General features: G+C 45.7%; 1 protein-coding gene across 1 annotated transcript; it reads left to right on the top strand.

Moving 5' to 3' along the window:
• Positions 1-351: 351 nt before the first annotated feature.
• LOC311311561 (metabotropic glutamate receptor 2-like) lies at positions 352-18,690 on the top strand (the record flags this gene model as incomplete). Its single annotated transcript, XM_084441311.1, has 5 exons — positions 352-753; positions 14,540-15,377; positions 16,038-17,110; positions 18,299-18,506; positions 18,617-18,690. Exons 1-5 carry the CDS (start codon positions 499-501, stop codon positions 18,688-18,690), a joined length of 2,448 nt encoding a protein of 815 aa, XP_084297437.1. The 5' UTR covers positions 352-498.
• Positions 18,691-19,388: the final 698 nt, after the last annotated feature.

Here is a 19,388-nt window from a genome sequence, read left to right as displayed (position 1 = left end):
TAATTGTATTTACTGTTGAAGGGAAACTACATAGATATACAGTAATGATCTGCCTAAGTAAGGCAGAGACATATTGTATACACACACAATGTAATACTTCAACCCAGAACTGACATTTCATTTCCTGTCCTCTTCCTCTTACAGGAAGTAACACATATGACATTCAAACGGCACCACAGAGAGGCCTACCCTCAGACTCTGTAAAACCTTCCGGTCTCACTCGACTCCATCCAGCCCTCTCTACTACCTGAGCCCACCATGGTGGCTGCCGGGGTCTGTCTCAGGCTGTGGACCGCCATCGCCCCTGGCTGGACCCTCCTCCACCTCCTGATGACCTCCGGGGTCCTGGCCAGCCCGCGATTCCCTCCCGCGGCCAAGCGAGCCACCATCGAGGGGGACCTGGTGATCGGAGGCCTGTTCCCGGTGCACGAGAAGGGCGAGGGGGTGCAGGACTGCGGGAAGATCAATGAGCAGAGGGGCATCCAGAGACTGGAGGCCATGCTGTTGGCGCTGGACGAGATCAACTCGAACGATCGTCTCCTCCCCGGGCTCAAGTTAGGCGCACATATCCTGGATACCTGCTCGAAGGACACCTATGCTCTGGAGCAGTCGCTGGAGTTTGTGAGAGCTTCCCTCACCAAGGTCCATGAGCCAGGCTTCTTCTGCCCCGACGGCTCCAACGCCACCCAGGATAATGTGTCACTGGCCATCTCTGGGGTCATCGGGGGCTCCTACAGCGATGTGTCCATCCAGGTAGCTTTACATCCCACTCACCTCACCCAATTCTCCTCATGGCGCTGATGATTCTAGCCTCTACCATCAAGAACTGTGCAGAGCCAGTCCTACTTTGTGCCTTCTGTGCTTACAGCTACTGAGAGCAGTGTGCAATGAAGTAGAGGACTGAAATTATTTCCTTTGACTTGTCGTGTTCCACATTGGAGAAAAAAAATAAATTTTGCATGCTAGTGATCGGTAGAGTAGCCATCCGCAGATTAGAAGGTCCCCGGTTCGATTCCAGCTCCTCCAGGCAGCGTGTCGAAGTGTCCTTGAGCAAGACACCGAACTCCAATCTGCTCCCCAGGCACTGTAATGTGGCAGCCCGGCATGGGTCAGTGCAGAGGTGAATTTCCCCAAGGGGATTAACCAATTGTAATTTATTTATTTATTTATTTATCTCATGGTGAAAGTGTACTCCAAGGTGCTGGAAAGGAGGGTCCGGCCAATAGTCGAACCTCAGATCGAAAAGGAACAATGCGGATTTTGTCCTGGTCGTGGAACCACCGACCAGCTCTTCACTCTCGCAAGGATCTTGGAGGGGGCTTGGGAGTTTGCCCAACCTGTCTACATGTGTTTTGTGGACTTGGAGAAGGCTTACGTCCGGGTCCCTCGAGAGGTCTTGTGGAGAGTTATGCAGGATTATGGGGTGAGGGGATCCCTACTTAGGGTCATCCAATCCCTGTACACCCAGAGCGAGAGCTGTGTCCGTGTCCTCGGCAGTAAGTCGTCTTCCTTTCCGGTGGGGGTTGGCCTCCGCCAGGGCTGTGCTTTGTCACAAATCCTGTTCGTGATTTTCATGGACAGGATATCGAGGCGTAGTCGTGCGGAGGTGGGTTTGCAGTTCGGTGAGCTGGGGATCACGTCGCTGCTATTTGCAGATGATGTGGTCCTGATGGCATCATCTGCCTGCGACCTCCAGCACTCTCTGGATAGGTCCGCAAGTGAGTGTGAAGCGGCTGGGATGAGAATCAGCACTTCTAAATCTGAGGCCATGGTTCTCAGCAGGAAACTGGTGGTCTGTCCGTTCTGAGTAGGAAATGAGTCCTTACCCCAAGTGAAGGAGTTAAAGTATCTGGGGGTCCCAAGAGTGAGGGAACCATGGAGAGGGAGCTTGGCCCAGAGAATCGGAGCAGCTGGTGTGGTTCTGCAGTCGCTTTACCGCACTGTTGTGACGAAAAAGAGAGCTGAGCCAAAAGGCAAAGCTCTCGATCTACCGATCTATCTTCGTCCCCACCCTCACCTATGGTCATGAAGGATGGGTCATGACCGAAAGAACGAGATCACGGATACAAGCGGCCGAAATGAGTTTTCTCCAGAGGGTGGCTGGGGTCTCCCTGAGAGATCAGGTGAGAAGTTCAGTCATCCGGGAGAGACTCGGAGTAGAGCCGCTGCTCCTTTGTGTCGAAAGGAGCCAGTTGAGGTGGTTCGGGCATCTAGTGAGGATGCCTCCTGGGCACCTCCCTAGGGAGGTGTTCCAGGCGTGTCTGGCTGGGAGGAGGCCACGGGTAGAACCAGGACTAGGTGGCGGAATTACATCTCTGCACTGGCCTGGGAGCGGCTAAAGATTCCCCAGGCAGAGCTGGTTGATGCTGCGAGGGAAAGGGATGTCTGGGGCCCCCTGCTGGAACTGCTGCCTCCGTGAGCCGACCCCGGATAAGCGGATGAAGATGGATGGATGGATCTCATGGTGAGGGTAGACACCTCATGCACCAAGTTTTTTTTCTTAAATATGTTTATAAGAAAAGTCCTAAGAAAAGTCTATATCTGATTCATGACACAGTATTTGTTTACACCTGTGGACTTATCGTAAATTGAAAGCACATGTAACCGAGGTGAATTGTTTAATTCCTCCTCAGTATTAATACCAGCCACCCGCGCCATCGACTCGCTAGCTTTTTGGTGCTGTTCAGTAGCAAGATTCAAAATTCAATATCAAGATTTCTTTATTTGTCACATGTAATGTACGGTGTACAGCCACAATGGAATGTTGTTGCTGACTCCAAGATTATGCTATACCAATACACAATTTACAAATTATAAATTTACAAGATACAAATGTACAAATTACACAATAAGTACCATTTCGGTAACCCTTTAGAATAACTACCCCTTATAAATAGTTAATATATGTTACTCACTTCTAAGCATTTATTAATTTGTGTTTAGATGGGTCTCCTGATGGAAGGCCAGATGGGGCCAACTGTAGGTGGATCAACTATTAACAAATACTTAACAAGTCATTAGTAAGTAGTTTACTAATTGCTTGTTCGTGATCTACTACAGTAACTACTTATTCTGTGTACTTTTAAATCATTAATCAATTATTAACAAACATTTAACAAGTCATTAATAACTCATTACCTAATAGTTTGTGGACGATCTATTAATTATTTATAAGGGGTTGTAAATTATTAACCAACAAACGTTTAACACATCGTTAATAATTCATTAACTAACCATTTGTGAATGACCTATTATGCCGGGTGCAGACTAGAAGATTTTCAAATCTTAAGCGATTTTATAAACGTGGGAGATAACAGACATAACGATAATCTTAACCGATTTTTTTATATTTTAATCGTAAGAACGCACACTCCACGATTCAGTCAAGACGCAGGACCGCAGACTACATGATTTCAGAGTGGCGATTCATTCAAGGGAAATGTGATCTCACAGAAACATACGTGATCAAACGTGACTTCAGAGCAAAACAAACATGGTCTTTACTTCCTGAACTGCAATGAAATGTTTTCTAATAAAGGCTTTACACAAATGTCTCTCTACCACACATAACGTTGCCACGCTCAACGTTTACAGCTAACGTTATGTTATCTTTAGCATTTTCGCTAGCTCACCTGGTACATCCAAAACCATGGATATTTCAGCCAAACTCTTTTATTTGTCAGTCATGTTATGGTATGTTTTGCAGGATACGTTGAACAAGCACCCGTGTTCTCTCCACAACTCAACAAGCTTGTCCTCCATTTGGACTGTCCACCTAGCTCGGGAGACAAAGCTCCTCTCGTTATTGTTATTGGCAGCCATGTTTCTGTCGCCTAGCTACGAAAAATCTTGGTGACGCTTCCCAGTCAGCTCTTTCATTGGCTATTGTGGGTTTCCGTTCAGTATTCCATCGCTGTCCCAAGGATAAATATCAGACATGTTTGATATTTACGATTCAAAATCGGGGAGACTCCGATCAGTCGGGAACATTAAGATTAGGTCGCTGAACCCCTCACAATACGGGATAATTTGGGCAGATAATCGGTTCCGACAAGCCTTGATTCGGGAATGCCCCCCCGATTGTCGGGATTCTAAAGTGTTACCACATTTTCTATACAGTATAAGGGTAAGATAATAATAATAATAATAATAATAGATATAGGAGATACTGGTCTGGATGGATTATGTACATGCTATATATGAATATGAATAAATTAGTGCTGTCTGGTTTTTACTTATCATTAGGGATGGGTATCAGGATTTTATTCCATAAGCCTACTTTTCCTGATGTTTTACGTTTTTTCTATGGTATCATTTCAGCATCGGTGTTGAGATACTTTTAGCAGGTATCAAAGTTATAATTCTGGTATCGTGACAACACTAACTGGCCTACTGTACTAGAGAGAGGCAAACAATTACAATGTGATGTCATTGCCTGTCACAATGCCAGCTGCGTTGGCTGATTTATGAAACGAACGGGGCTCCATGGATTTATACAAACGCGTTAAATACCGATAGCAGCACTGTTTGTTCATGAGCTTTATATTTCGGTACTGACCCAATGACCTATACCGGTACCAAAAAATACTGGTTCCAGATACCCATCCCTACTCATCTTGCTTCGGTGGAAAGACAGTTACTGTACATCCCTGAAATATGTGCACACAACTTCGGTTTAATCTAAAATTTAATCTGGAACCTTTTCTTTTACTCAACTTGATTTGGTGGAAAGACAGAGTAGCTTACATCACTGCAATATGTGCACTGACCTTCGGTTTTATCTAAAGTTCCATCGGCACAGGTAGCCAGCCGAATTGGCCCGATTCCGACTAAGTGTCGGCGCAGTCGGCTGTGTTCTGGCAGCGGCTCACCTAAATTGGATCTGGCCCAATAATGGCTGCCAGATTTGGCTAGGTTTTGGTTTTTCGATTGCGGACGAGAATTGGCCTTTAAAAAAAATAAAAATATATATATATATATATATATATATATATATATATAGCACACTGATGTATGTCTCCTCAGTCATCGTGTTATCTCAGTAGTTTACACAAGTGTTTACCTGGATGAATTAGCTACTTAAAGCCATGTGAAACGCACAGATAACTTATCCTCATTTCACATCCTTTCAGTAAGTGAGCCAGGTAAACACTCACATTTAGAATTACGGGAGGATGTTGGGTTAAAATTGTGATATGATTAAATTAGTGTTTTTTTTATGCGTTTCAGTTTACAGACCAATCGTGAGCGTTAATGCGTTAACATCGACAGCCCTAGAATAAATAAATAACCTGGGGGGCGTGGGAAGAAGTTTGCAGGAAGAAGCTCTTCCTGAGCCTCTCTGTGCTCGCCATGTGAGTGCGCTATCTGTTCCCTGACCGTAGCAGAGAGAACAGTCCATTTCCTGGGTGGCTAGAGTCTTGCATCTTCTGGTGTAGATGTCCTCAAGATGGGGGAGTGGCCCCCCCAAGGTACGTTCAGCTGACCATACCACTCTCTGTAGGCCCTTACGATCCTGAGAGCTGCTGTTCCCGTACCAGGTGGTGATTTTCCCAGGCAGGATGCTCTCGATCATGGATGAGTAGAAGCTCCGTTGGATCTGGTGGAATGCTCTGAATTTCCTCAGTTGTCTGAGGTGGTTCAGTCTCTGACATGCTTTCCTCACCACAGTGTCTATGTGTGTATATCAAGGTACTTGAAGCTGTCCACTCTCTATACATGGGTCCCGTTGATGATTAGCTGGCTAAAGAATCTATCGCGAAGCTGATGACGTTGGCAGCACTCCGGTTTCACAAGAAGTGCGTAACGATCCAGCGCTGACAAATCAAAGCTCTCATTTCTTAATTGGTCCCAAATGAGTTTCTGTCATGTTCCCGTTTTATTCTTAGCACTGCACATTCAGGCAAATTCCTTCCGCAAATTGTTGTGTGTGTGTGTGTGTGCATGTGTGTGCACACATTCCTTTGTATGAGTGTGTGTGTGCTCATTTGTTTGTGTGTGTTTGGGATTGTGTTTATAATGGGAATGGTGGGGAATAATACAGGAGATGTAGATTAAAACAGCCATCGGAAAATGCTGCGCACCCCACCTCCGCTGGGTCAGGGGAAGGTGCCTCAAGCTACTTTTTTTTTGCTTTTGTGTGAATTAATTATCCATCCGGCCATATTTGAAGCAGCGTTGTTCACGCGGACCTCAGTCACTTTGTCAGCGCTATTATTTCCGCCACGGGAAAAAAACAGACCCTTCACACACCTATGAAGAGACCCCTGAGGCGACACATCCGAGGAGGCTTAATTATGGCCCGTTCCCCCACATATGATAGAGGGCATAATTACTGAGCAATGTTCTGCACGTAAGGGACTGGAAAGGCACATGTGAATAATTCAACACTAGAGAATTACAGTGGGACACCGTGGGTAATGATGATGTTGACCGGGAGAAGGGAGATGGAGTGATGTTGATGAAGTGATTCACACAGTGTGTGATGGAGTGTTGAAGCCCGTCTCTCCTTGATCCCATTAGCAGCAGCCATGCCTGTCGAAGCGTTCACAATCAGAACATTTTAGAGTGTCTTCTTTCAGACCCATACAAAGTGCCCAGGCGAGCCATGATTCATATCACCTCTTGTGTGACTGATTAAGTATTTACTTCTGTTAGGTATATATTCTGTACAATTGACCCAAGTGCGAGATAACAGAACCAGGGTTGGGCTCGATCTGAACGTAAAAAAAAAACATTGTATTGCTCGCTTTTTTTGTCAGTTCTAACAAAGGTTGCAAAATTCTGTGAATATTCACAAACCTCCGAAATTAGCAGTGGGAATTCATAGGTATTAATTGGAAATGTATGGGAATAAATTCAGTTTTCCAGTTTATTCACATTAATTCCCATACATTTCTGTTAATTCCAGTGAGAGGTTTGTAAATATTCCCGGATTTTGCAACCCTAGTTGTAACAGCGGGTTGTTGCTATAGTAACGTTATATGGGTGAATGAGACATCTTGCGCCACACACACAGAACCAATCACACACACAACAGGACTGCATGGGACCATCATAGGACTCAGGCACCAGCAGCACAGTCACAGCACATCAACACAAGACTTTACCACCGACAGAGAACAGGCCATTATGGATGCACTTCTCCTTTGCCCGTCAATGACATTCAGGCCAGGAGAGCCTCTTGCGTTCAGGCCATGAGAAAGAGACGTGAGAAAGAGGACTTCACTGTGAGAGAGACTTAAGGAGCTGAAAACCCCGGAGCTTTCGAGAGCGCTCATGAATACATGCTTCCTGCGTCGCTGAGCTCGAGGGCTCCTTTGTCAGCCAAACTCTTCTTTGACTCGCTCCGTTTTGAGTGGCTTGAAGCCCACGATAGCAGGGTTTGTGAGCAGGCCTGGCAGCTTACGCAAAAGCCACCGGAGCCCGGGGGAGTTGACTGACCGCTGAAGGGAGAATGTCAATGGGGCCGACCATTCCACAGGAGTGGTACTGCTTTCCCCTCCTGTGGGGGGATGACAAGGGCATTTGGATTCTTGTCAGGGACCTGTCCACCTGACGGTTAGGAGGACTCTTCCCCTGCCTGTCACAGGGGCCGAGGGCTGGGGGAGGAGAAGGAAGTTAGGGGGGGGGAGGGGTGTGCTGGCCCCATCAACACTTGCCATTCACAACCTAGGAGTATCCCATTTGGGATCTGTCGTCCTCACAGATAAAAATCTTCATCGCCATCTGGGATGACTTTAGTGTTATTTTTTGAGGTATTGTTCATACCATCAGGGATGATGACGATAATGTAAATTGTGCTGACACCAACTACAGTAAGTATTTTCATTTGCAGCACTCTCACAGCATGTCAGCTATGTTGACTGATGGATAAGTTTACTTGTTTGAGAATTCTGAGGTCATACTTTGTATTCAGAGGACACAATCTGTGAACTTCACTCACCAAACCCCCAACTATGGCAACTGCAGGCAAATACTCATTTTTATGTCTGCCACCTTTTTTGTCTCTTACAGCCCTGTCTTTGTAACGGTAACTGTTTAATTACTTCTTGAATGTCATGCTGTTGCTGTTCATACTCTCCAGTCTTGATCTATTTCTTCCCATCCTGATAATCCTGCTCCAGCACCCCTACAGCTTCCCCCTTAACTCTGATACAGATGGTGTCTCTTAATGAGAAGAAAACTAAATTAACTGCAGTGTGGCCATTGGAGAGGACAGGCCACACCTCTTCATACTCATCCGCAGGTGATTACTGCATGTTTACATAGGGCCCATCACGATTTCAGAACTGTGGATCGTTAGAGGTATCTCTTGGTGACAGTGTATATTTGTGTGGTAGGCTTATTGTATTGCAGTAGTTCGTGAGTGCTGTTGGTCTGATGCACACAGTGGACTGGGGAATTGTGAGTGCTTGTGTTTGTGTTGGAGCTTGCTTCCAGCAGAGTGGGCACCTTTTGGTGTGAGCTTCAAAAGCTGCGTGTTTGCCATGTGTGGTGTGTATCCTAGCCAGCTACCCTGAACTAGTTATTTTTAAACTAGAAGTTTTAGCACATTGCAAAATGCAGCTCAGCTTGCTAATTAGCGTAGCAACTAATTAGCATAGCAGTGTGTCGTTTAGAAGAGAGGGAGACAAGAGGAGTCAAGAGCTACCTACAGTATACGTACACAAGAAAGGCATTAATAACACCAGCCAATCGATATCCCCCCTCCCTTTAATCTACTCTCCCTTGGTTTTCTTTCCGGCCCCACAGTCAAGGTGACGTGGAATTAGATTTGCAAAACGCTGGGAATATTCACAAACTTCCCATGGGAATTAATCGGAATTAACAGGAATAAACTGGAAAACATAATTTATTCCATTCCATCCATATAGAAGATAGAAGAGTGTCGTTGTGGATGAGGACTCTGCATCATTCACATCAGGGACCCGGGGGCAAGTAGGAGTTGTCAGGGCAGGACCGTATAGGGTAGGGTGATGGAATTAGGCCTATTTGGTCACTCTCCTTCTAAAATTATACTCATTATATGTTATTGATTTATTACCTTGTAATCTGATATTATTTGCTTATGCTTGTAGCCCAATTAATCAACATTTATTAATTAGCGTAGTAACTAATTAGCATAGCATTGTGTCGTTTAGAAGAGAGGGAGACAAGAGGAGACAAGAGCTACCTACAGTATACGTACACAAGACAGGCATTAATAACACCAGCCAATCGATATTCCCCATCCAATTAATCAACATTTATTCAACTTTAATAAATTGAGTGTTGCTTTTAAAGACAATAAGTCTATCAAGTCACTCTTCGGAAGCGCTTTATAGTAACCATCCATAATAATCATTAATTAATAGGTAATAAGGATCTTATACGTTCTTATAAGATGCTTATAAGACATTATTATGTGTTAAGACTATATTAATGTTTAATAATAGCATAATAAACACGCTTATTGATAGATTCGAAATGTTAGTTAATAGGTAATAAGGACCTTATAAATCCTTATAACATGCTTATAAGACATTATTATGTGTAAATAAGACTATACAAGTGTTTAATAATAGCATAATAAACACGTTTATTGTTAGATTATAATACATTTATAAGCACTTATAAGAAGCTTGTTAACTGTTTATAGACTGCTATAATGCACTTATTATGCATTTATTAGCAGTTAATTATGCACTTATTATGCAATTTTGCAGTAGTGGATCTTAAGCGAGACAATGCATTATTAAGGTTAATAAATCCTTTAGTATGCACTTATTAACAGTTAACTATGGATCTAAAGCGAGACAATGCATTATTAAGGTTAAAAAATTCTTTATTATGCACTGATTAACAGTAGCCTATGTTTCATGCAGCTCCCTCATTTGGAATGAGCACTACATGTGGTCAAGGTTGATACAATGTGAATAAAACATTACATACTAAAGCAATATTTTAGTGGTGAAACACAAAAACACACAAAGACAGCTCTTTTGGGGGAGCTGCATGAAAGATACTGTTAATAAGTGCATAATAAAGGATTTATTAACCTTAATAATGCATTGTCTCGCTTTAGATCCACCACTGCAAAATTGCATAGTTAACTGTTAATAAGTGCATAATAAAGGATTTATTAACCTTAATAATGCATTGTCTCGCTGTTGCCCTGACCTCTGTAGTAATGAAGGTTTTTGAGCACCTTGTTCTGCCATCCAAATCCAAATCCATCACAGACCCACTCCTGGAACCCCTGTAGTTCGCCTCCAGAGCCAACAGGTCTGTGGATGATGCAGTAAACATGGCCCTTCACTACATTCTACAGCATCTGGACCACGCAGGCACCCATGCCAAGATCCTGTTTGTAGACTTCAGCTCTGCTTTCAACACCATCCTCCCGTCCACACTGGAGAACATGCTCTCCCAGCTGCGCATGCCTGACTCCACCTGCAGGTGGATCACTGACTTCCTGTCTGACAAGAAACAGCATGTGAAGCTGGGTAAAAACATCTCTGACTCCAGGTCCATCAGCACCGGTTCCCCACAAGACTGCGCCCTTTCCCCTCTACTCTTCTCCCTGTACACAAAAAGCTGCACATCCAACCACCAGTCTGTCAAGCTCCTGAAGTTTGCAGATGACACCACCTTCATTGGGCTCATCTCCGAGGGCAACGGGTCTGCCTACAGGTGGGAGCTCAACACCTGGAGCTCAACACTCTTAAGACAGTGGAGATGGTTGTAGACGTCCGGTAGAACCCAGCTGCCGATTGTCCTGTACACATAGCACACACCGGACATACACATATCATGTCACACGCACTGTATACATAAATATTGCACACACATTACACTTTGTACACCCATTGTATATACACTGACTGCACTCCATTTTGTACATTGTTTTTGTATTTTTATTTTGTACTGCTCATTTGCACTGTCCTGTCTCATCCCTACACCCTGTCCAATGTTGTCTCTGTGGTATGCACCACTGACCAAAGCAAATTCCTAGTATGTTGTAAACTACCTGGCAATAAACAGATTCTGATTCTGATCAAATTAGCCCATAGCCCATTTTCGTGTGGGGATGTTTTACAAGGGCTAGCCACCACCTCACCATCAAATGAGAAATGTACATATTTTGAGTCCAAGCTTCCAAAGGTATTACAATTCCATCCAGTGACTAGCTGCATTATGTGTCAAGCAGAGCATATCCTTTAGTAGAGGGCTGGGTGTGGAGACATGTTGTGACCCTGGAGTCTCTCTGCATGTCATTTACTGGATCTGTGGCTGAACCTCCTCCGTTCTATTTCCACACTTGGCGAGGACCTCTGGGATGTTCAGATGGGCTTTCCACTTTGAAAGAATCATGACAGACACCCGAGTAAGAACTCGCCCATTCAGCCAGTCTCACGGCCAAGCTCTCCGCCCCCACCACTCCCCTGGTGACCAATCCTCCCGTGCTCATCTGTTCAGGGGTATAGTACCAATCGGCAACTCTTAAGCACCTGATTTTCAACGACGCTATAGATGCATCAGCCAAAATACCCAATGAGATGAGGTTACAAGGTTGGGCGTTTAGAGAGGGTCTATTTCTCACAACGTATTTTGCGCAAGACAAGAAATCAGAAAAGAAAAGAAACCAGCCCTGTTTGATGATGATCCAGAGACGAGGAACAGCAGCAGATTCATTTATAAGCTGCAAATATTTCATGACACAGGTCATATATACAGTATATATATCTCCCATATATATAGTATATATATATATAGCTTTATACTGTATATAAAGCTAGCCCTGCTTGACACCTCGCAAGGCCCCCGCCAGGGTGACCACACATCTAAACTCTAAATAAGAAGGCACTGCTGCTCCTTCTGACTAATATAACTGGAATTAAATAATGAGCACAATTGAATAAGGTTTTCTCTTCTTTTATCTTCTATTCATGTTATTATTGGAAAGGAAGTGTAGAAAGAGCAGCACATACATTACACACACTCCAGTGCTCTCCTGATTGGCCTGTTGTCAAGACAACTGTCTTTTTCTGAGGCCTTTGGTGACAACAAACTGACAGTTCACTTGTCTGTCTGGAAGCAGTGGTTGAGGGAACCAGGCAACTGTGACTAACTGGTTGGCTGGATACAGTGGAACAGCAGCAAAGGTTGACAAATTGAACCTTGATCGCAGCAACACAAACACATTGTAGACGTTGCCAGTCAGACCTGACCATGCTACACCATACCTTAGGTGTAATACTGTAACTGGAGTTATCATTGATATACTCCATATGCTAACCCTCTGCTCTATTCAGTCAGAGAAAATGGATGGACTAATGCTGTTGTTACGTTGGGCAGCACTGCTGTCTAAAGGCATCTAATTCTCTCTGTTGTAACCTTTGGGGTGAGTGTTGTGCCTTTGCTCTCTGTGGGTCCTTGTCCATGGGAAGTTTTAGACTGAGCTGTCAGAATGGGTCAATCTGAGATCAGGTTTAATGTCAGTCTCCCCCATAGGGGACCTCTGAGGACACACACAGTGTTAGCCTTGTTAACCTTGTACTCATCAAGGCAAGGCAAGGCAAGGCAAGTTTATTTATATAGCACATTTCAGCCACAGGGCAATTCAAGGTGCTTTACATGAGACATTAAAAGCATTAAAACAAAAAGCAAGACATAATAGACATTTAAAACAAAAGGCAGGACAAATTAAAAGCATTAAAACAAAAAGCAAGTCATTATAGACATTTAAACAAAAAGCAGGACAAATAGAATACAGGAATAAAAGTTACAGTGCAGTATACTGATAAACATAGCTCATCAGGCTCTGCCCTCCATCCCTGCCCTGGTCTCTCGTTGCCTGTCCGGCCTTCAGTGCTTTCGGCTCGTTAATGTGACAGAGTCCTTGACACAAAATAACACAGATGATCTGAAGGCAAAATTCCCTGATAAGCTACACAGCACTTACTGGAAACAGAAGTATGCATGAATTTTGACAACTCGCATTCTTTGTGTCTGAAAAAGAGCTCTGGCTTGTCACACAGAATAAATCTACTATATGGGAGCTACAGTGTGCAAATTCTTTTCTTTCTTCAAAAAATATCACTCTGCTTGAACCTGAAGTTGAACATCTGTAGGAATGACTCTACTTCAGCTCCTACAGATATGCAACTGCATGAAATACAAATACAAGTAACATGGGGCATCTCACAACTCATGTAAATGATACACAATGAAACATATTGGATGTGTCGTAACATGCATGAAGCTGCATTGGTTGACATCTTAATTTACCGTAGATGTACTGTATTGTTAAGAGGAGCAATGTGGAGAAAGCATGGAGATATGAGTAGGTTTAGTGGGTTCTTGGTGGAGGAATCAAATGAGAGCCTTGGGAGTTTCATTGTTTGGGTTGGCTCTAGGCATTGTGGGATGCCTAAGGAAGAAAGCAATTACAGCATTACATGTGGTCCCACTAGTCTCATCGACCAGTATCAGACCACATGTGGGCACACTAGTCTCTAGACCCTGTGGCTGGGATGGAGCACAGCATGCAAACATACAGTACTGTAGCTTGGTTTCAGGATCATTCTCCTGTTCATAATGTTGTGATAGAGGGTAAAACATACTGATACTATATATTTAGGATGTTGTCCTAAATCACAAACATGTCCTTGGAATCATATTTGGATTAGATTATTAATTCACAGTAGATTAGGATTAGATTATTATTTGGATTAGATTATTCAAGTCAAGTCAATAGATCTTAATTGTCCCTGCAGGGCAATTCTGTTGTATCATAAAAATATATAAAAAAAAAAAAAAAGTGAAAAGCAACAAAAACACTATACATACTGTAGTAAGTAATACTGTAGCAAACACCAAGTCCAATGAGTAAAAAAGTATAGAAAACACAAAGTGCAAAACAACTCAACGTAATTAGATACGTTGATAGCTAGATAGCTAGATAGATAGATAGATAGATAGATACTTTAATGATGTTGTTGCTGTTGTGCATTAGCCTACTATCTGTGGTGGTATTTGTTGCTCTTGCTCTTGGTGGTATGGCTATCTGACGGCAGGTTGACAGTAGTTTCACATGTGATGAGGCGTGGAGGTCCCACCATCCCCGCAGCCAGTCGCACCTCGCAGGCAATTGAACCAGATTCAATCCCCCTCAGGTCCAGATTATTCAGACAGCTGTCTCTCTTGACAGGGGACGCAGGACACACTAATTCTGCACTACAAAGTATATAAAGTGAGTGCCACGGTCTTATTGTTTTTAGTAATTGCATTTGGTATGTGGTAACTGAGACCCAGCTTGCAGACTCACGTCCATGGTTGATTTTGTCCACCCTATCAAAATTAGGGAATGTAAACAATGTAGAAAGTGGAATATGATAGTAGCCTGGGTCCAGACATTCAAATCCGCCCACTCCACCGAACTTGACTGACTCTAGATTCGTTGAAGATCTCAACGGAGTTGACATTGAGTCTGATATCTGGCTAATATTATAGAGCTCTCCGTAACTGAAATGTCCCCCTGTCCCCCCCCCTCCAGGTGGCCAACCTCTTGCGCCTCTTCCAGATCCCTCAGATCAGCTACGCCTCCACCAGCGCCAAGCTGAGCGACAAGAGCCGCTACGACTACTTCGCCCGCACCGTGCCGGCCGACTTCTACCAGGCCAAGGCCATGGCTGAGATCCTGCGCTACTTCAACTGGACCTACATCTCCACCGTGGCGTCCGAGGGCGACTACGGCGAGACGGGCATCGACGCCTTCCAGCAGGAGGCCCGCGCGCGCCAGATCTGCGTCGCCACCACCGCCAAGGTCAGCCGGTCGATGAGCCGCGCGGGCTACGAGAACGTGATCCGCTCGCTGCAGCAGAAGTCCAACGCCAGGGTAGTCATCCTGTTCACGCGCAGCGAGGACGCCAGGGAGCTGCTGGTGGCGGCCGCGCGCATGAACGTCACCTTCACCTGGGTGGCGAGCGACGGCTGGGGGGCGCAGGAGAGCGTGGTGAGGGGCAGTGAGGCGGCGGCGGACGGGGCCTTCACCATCGAGCTGGCATCGTACCCCATCAGGGAGTTCGAGGACTACTTCACCAAGCTCGACCCGTACACCAACTCGCGCAACCCCTGGTTCGGGGAGTTCTGGGAGCGCCGCTTCGCCTGCAACCTCAGCGAGGCGGGCTGTGGCGCGCACAGCCTGCGGGATGGCTCCTTCGAGCAGGAGTCCAAGATCATGTTCGTGGTGAACGCCGTCTACGCCATGGCCCACGCCCTGCACAACATGAGGCAGGCGGTGTGCCCCAACTCCACCAAGATCTGTGACGCCATGAAACCAGGCAACGGCAAGAGGTTCTACAAGGAGTTCATCATCAAAACCAAGTTTGACGGTGAGCATGAAGCCAAGAACACCAGCCTGCCAGTCTCACACTTTTTCAATTTTTTTCATAACACTGTGTGAATAACACAAGTTGCACAGGATGCAAGGATCTCTGAATTACACGATGATAAGCCACCATGAGCTTGCTCTTATAGTGTCTAAATATAATTGGAAAATCTAGCCTACTGGAACCATTGATATTGGCAAATTGGGTACATCTGAAGCTAACACATTTTAAATAAGCATGGAATTGGATTTTTTGTTGTTGATGTTATTTCCTTTATACCTTAAAATTATTTTGGATGATGAAACATGAATTAGCAGAACAGGATCAGTGGACATAATTAGACTTCAGAGCTACTGTAACCAATGTGCACTATTTTTGAGAACCTGCTTAATGAATTTAAATTTCAATTAAAAGGGTGAACCAGAAAGCGGATTCAGTAGAGGAAACCTTCATGATTCTTTTTTGGGGTACAAGTAGCCTGGTATTTCCTTCATGTGGAACCAGTTTTGTTATTTTATGAACAGTATATCACCACCATCATCATCATCATCATCTTCATCATCATCATCATCATCATCATTATCATTGTGTCCTTATGAACCAGTGTGTAATTGAAAAGGAGGGTGTTTTTCTCTGAAGCCAACATGACTGTCTTCCCTCCAGCTCCCTTCAGACCTGCCGACACTGAAAACATGGTCCGCTTCGACGCCTACGGCGACAGCCTGGGCCGCTACAACATCTTCCACTACCACAGGGAGGACGGCCGCTTCGTCTATAAGAAGGTGGGCTACTGGTCCCAGGACCTGAGCCTCAACCTCAACACCAGCCTGGTGCCCTGGCCGGGCCAGGGGGGGCCGTCCACCTCCCAGTGCAGCGACCCCTGCAGGAAGAACGAGGTGAAGAGCATGCAGCCGGGCGACGTGTGCTGCTGGATCTGCATCCCCTGCCAGTCCTACCAGTTCCTGCAGGACGAGTTCACCTGCGCCGACTGCAGCTTCGGCCAGTGGCCCCTGGCCAACCTGACAGGCTGCTACGATCTTCCGGAGGAGTACATCCGCTGGGGGGATGCATGGGCAGTGGGCCCCGTCACCATCTCCTGCCTGGGCATGCTCTGCACCCTGTCAGTGGTGGGCCTATTCCTCAAGCACAACGACACCCCGGTGGTGAAGGCCAGCGGGCGCGAACTCTCCTACATCCTGCTGCTGGGCGTGCTCATGTGCTACAGCATGACCTTCATCTACATCGCCAAGCCGTCGGCGGCCGTGTGCACGCTGCGGCGCCTGGGCCTGGGCACGTCGTTCGCCGTCTGCTACTCCGCCCTCCTCACCAAGACCAACCGCATCGCGCGGATCTTCAGCGGCGTGAAGGACGGCGCCCGGCGCCCGCGGTTCATCAGCCCCGCCTCCCAGGTGGCCATCTGCGGGGCGCTGATCTCCTGCCAGCTGTTGGTGGCCGCGGCCTGGCTCCTGGCAGAGCTGCCGGGCGTCCGTAAGGAGGTGAGCCCCGAGCGGAGGGACGTGGTCACGCTCAAGTGCAACAGCAAGGACTCCAGCATGCTGGTGTCACTGACCTACAACTGCGTCCTCATCGTCCTCTGCACCGTCTACGCCTTCAAGACCAGGAAGTGCCCGGAGAACTTCAACGAGGCCAAGTTCATAGGGTTCACCATGTACACCACCTGCATCATCTGGCTGGCCTTCCAGCCTATCTTCTACGTCACCGCCAGCGACTACAGGGTGAGTGTGTTGTCTCGTGGGTTGCGAGCAAGCATAGGAGTGCAAATGCCGCCTTGGGATCTGACTGAGAAGAGAAACAGGTGATCCAACCACAGAGTAGTCACACAACTGTTATGTTCTTCAGGCAGTCTTATGTCTTTAGTTGGTCTTTACCGTTAACACGGAAGGGTCTACAAACGGAAACTTCTACTGCAGTTTGAGACGATAGTTCAGAGTCTGATTTACAATACCACATAGCTGACCTACCACAGCTGAGAGGCCCACGTTGCATTTAAATCCTTCTCATTTACTCCGAGGCTCTTGGCTACAATCAGTCCCTATAGTCAGCTAGTGAAAAACAGGACAGTACAGACAGAGGACTCGCATGGACGTAGTGATCCATCACCTCATGTGTATGGTGCCCAGCCTGCTAAGAAGAGACTCCAAAACAACATTATAAAATGCCTACCAACTCCTGAGTGGGATTTTAAAGAGGCAAGAGACTGGATGAACTGCAGGAGTAATAAAATGAAAAGAGGATAGAGGTTTTGGCTCTGCAGCAGTCAATTGTCCTTGATGCACTGCTTTGCATTTGTGTGCCATTATTAATGATTGCAGTGGGCTTGGGTTCTGCATTTCAAATAAGGTTTTGATAAAACATTGGAGAAGTATTCCAACATGAAAGAAAAGTTGTGTTGACCTTGGAATCACAATAAACATGGGGTCTCACAGATGGACACACACCTTAAAATACCCCAAGATACTTGTTCTGCCTCACTCTCATGTGCTTTCTGCTTCAAAGCACAAAACAATTGATCTTATTGTTCACTGATGGGTCACACTGGAAGATGGGTGGAGGGATGGATGTTTGGATGGATATCAACTGGATTTGTTCCCAAAAGGAAAATCACTTAGTTGCAATACAATAACATCAAAAGGTACAGTGGCATGGTCGGCCATATATAAACGGTGGGAAGGGGGGGGGGGGGGGTGAAGCCCGCCAGCGGGTCGGGACTGAGGTCAAGGCAGATGACCCCAGCAGTCTGCTCAGATTAGAGGTTTGGTCATGGCCAACCAGGCCCGCTAGGATAGCCATCTGTCTATCCTAGATAGATAGATAGATAAATAGATAGACGCGTTGCACTGTTTCTCTCGTCAGCACGCACATTTATCACTCAGTCCGTCTCCTCCTGTCTCCGTCCCCCTCAGGTGCAGACGACCACCATGTGTATCTCAGTCAGCCTGAGTGGCTCGGTGGTGCTGGGCTGTCTCTTTACCCCCAAGGTCCACATCATCCTGTTCCAGCCCCAGAAGAACGTGACCACTCTCAGGGTCACAGCTAGCCGCTTCAGTGCCACAGCGTCTGCTGGTTCCAGCTACTCTAAAAGTACCACATCCACCGGCCCTCCTAGAAAAGGTACCCGATCATGGTTTCGATTACTTCATCCAATGTTGAAAAATTACTTCCAGGTTAACACGCTCTGCGATACGTTAGTTCTAGAACCTCTTCCTGCTGTATTTCTCCAGGATCCGCCTCCACCTACGTGCCAGGTGTCTGTAACGGCCGTGAGGTGGTGGACTCTACAACGTCTTCATTTTGAGGAAGAATAATCCGGAATGGCTTCACATTCGAGCACAAGCCACAGCTCCGTCATCAGTCACCCCCCTCATCCAGCCAGGCGGTGCCTGACACAGCACCCCACCACGTCACTGAGCCAGATCCTGCTGCTGTGGAGGCAAGGGTGCTCCTGACTGCGACATTAAATGTAAAACTATACATAAGTAATGTATGTACTACTGTCAGACGTTTTTGTATAGATTTAACTTGGCACGGCCTCCTTGGTTTATAAGTCAGTGAGGAGGGGAGGTATGGAAGCAATCATGGTGTCGTACAAAAGGCTGTTATCTTATTCTTGAAGTGCTGTGCAAATGTTTCTTGTAGTCAATAATACAATACACATAAATTTTCCTTCTCTTGAAAAAAAGAATTACATGGGATTAACTGTAGTGAAAGTGAATAAAAACTAGCCTAACAAAATTTAAAGGACTAGTTTGGTATTTTACATCATAAGCCCCGTCATCAACATTTTGACAGACTGTGCACTCGAGATGTTAGTGCTCATAACTTATGTCAGACAATGGATCTCATAACAAGAGTGCACAATCGGTTTTAAAGTTTTATATGGACCATTGTATATGATCTTAAGTTATCTTATAGCAGGGCTTATGATACTTAATACCAAACTACTTCTTTAAACAACTGTGTTTTAACGTAGAGCTTGGTGTACCAGTTTGTGCG

Source organism: Borostomias antarcticus (assembly GCF_949987555.1).
Source record: "Borostomias antarcticus genome assembly, chromosome: 7".
NCBI classification, from domain to species: Eukaryota; Metazoa; Chordata; class Actinopteri; order Stomiiformes; family Stomiidae; genus Borostomias; species Borostomias antarcticus.
The sequence above is the reverse complement of the archived record's forward strand: the minus strand, read 5'-3'. Positions and strand labels throughout refer to the sequence as shown.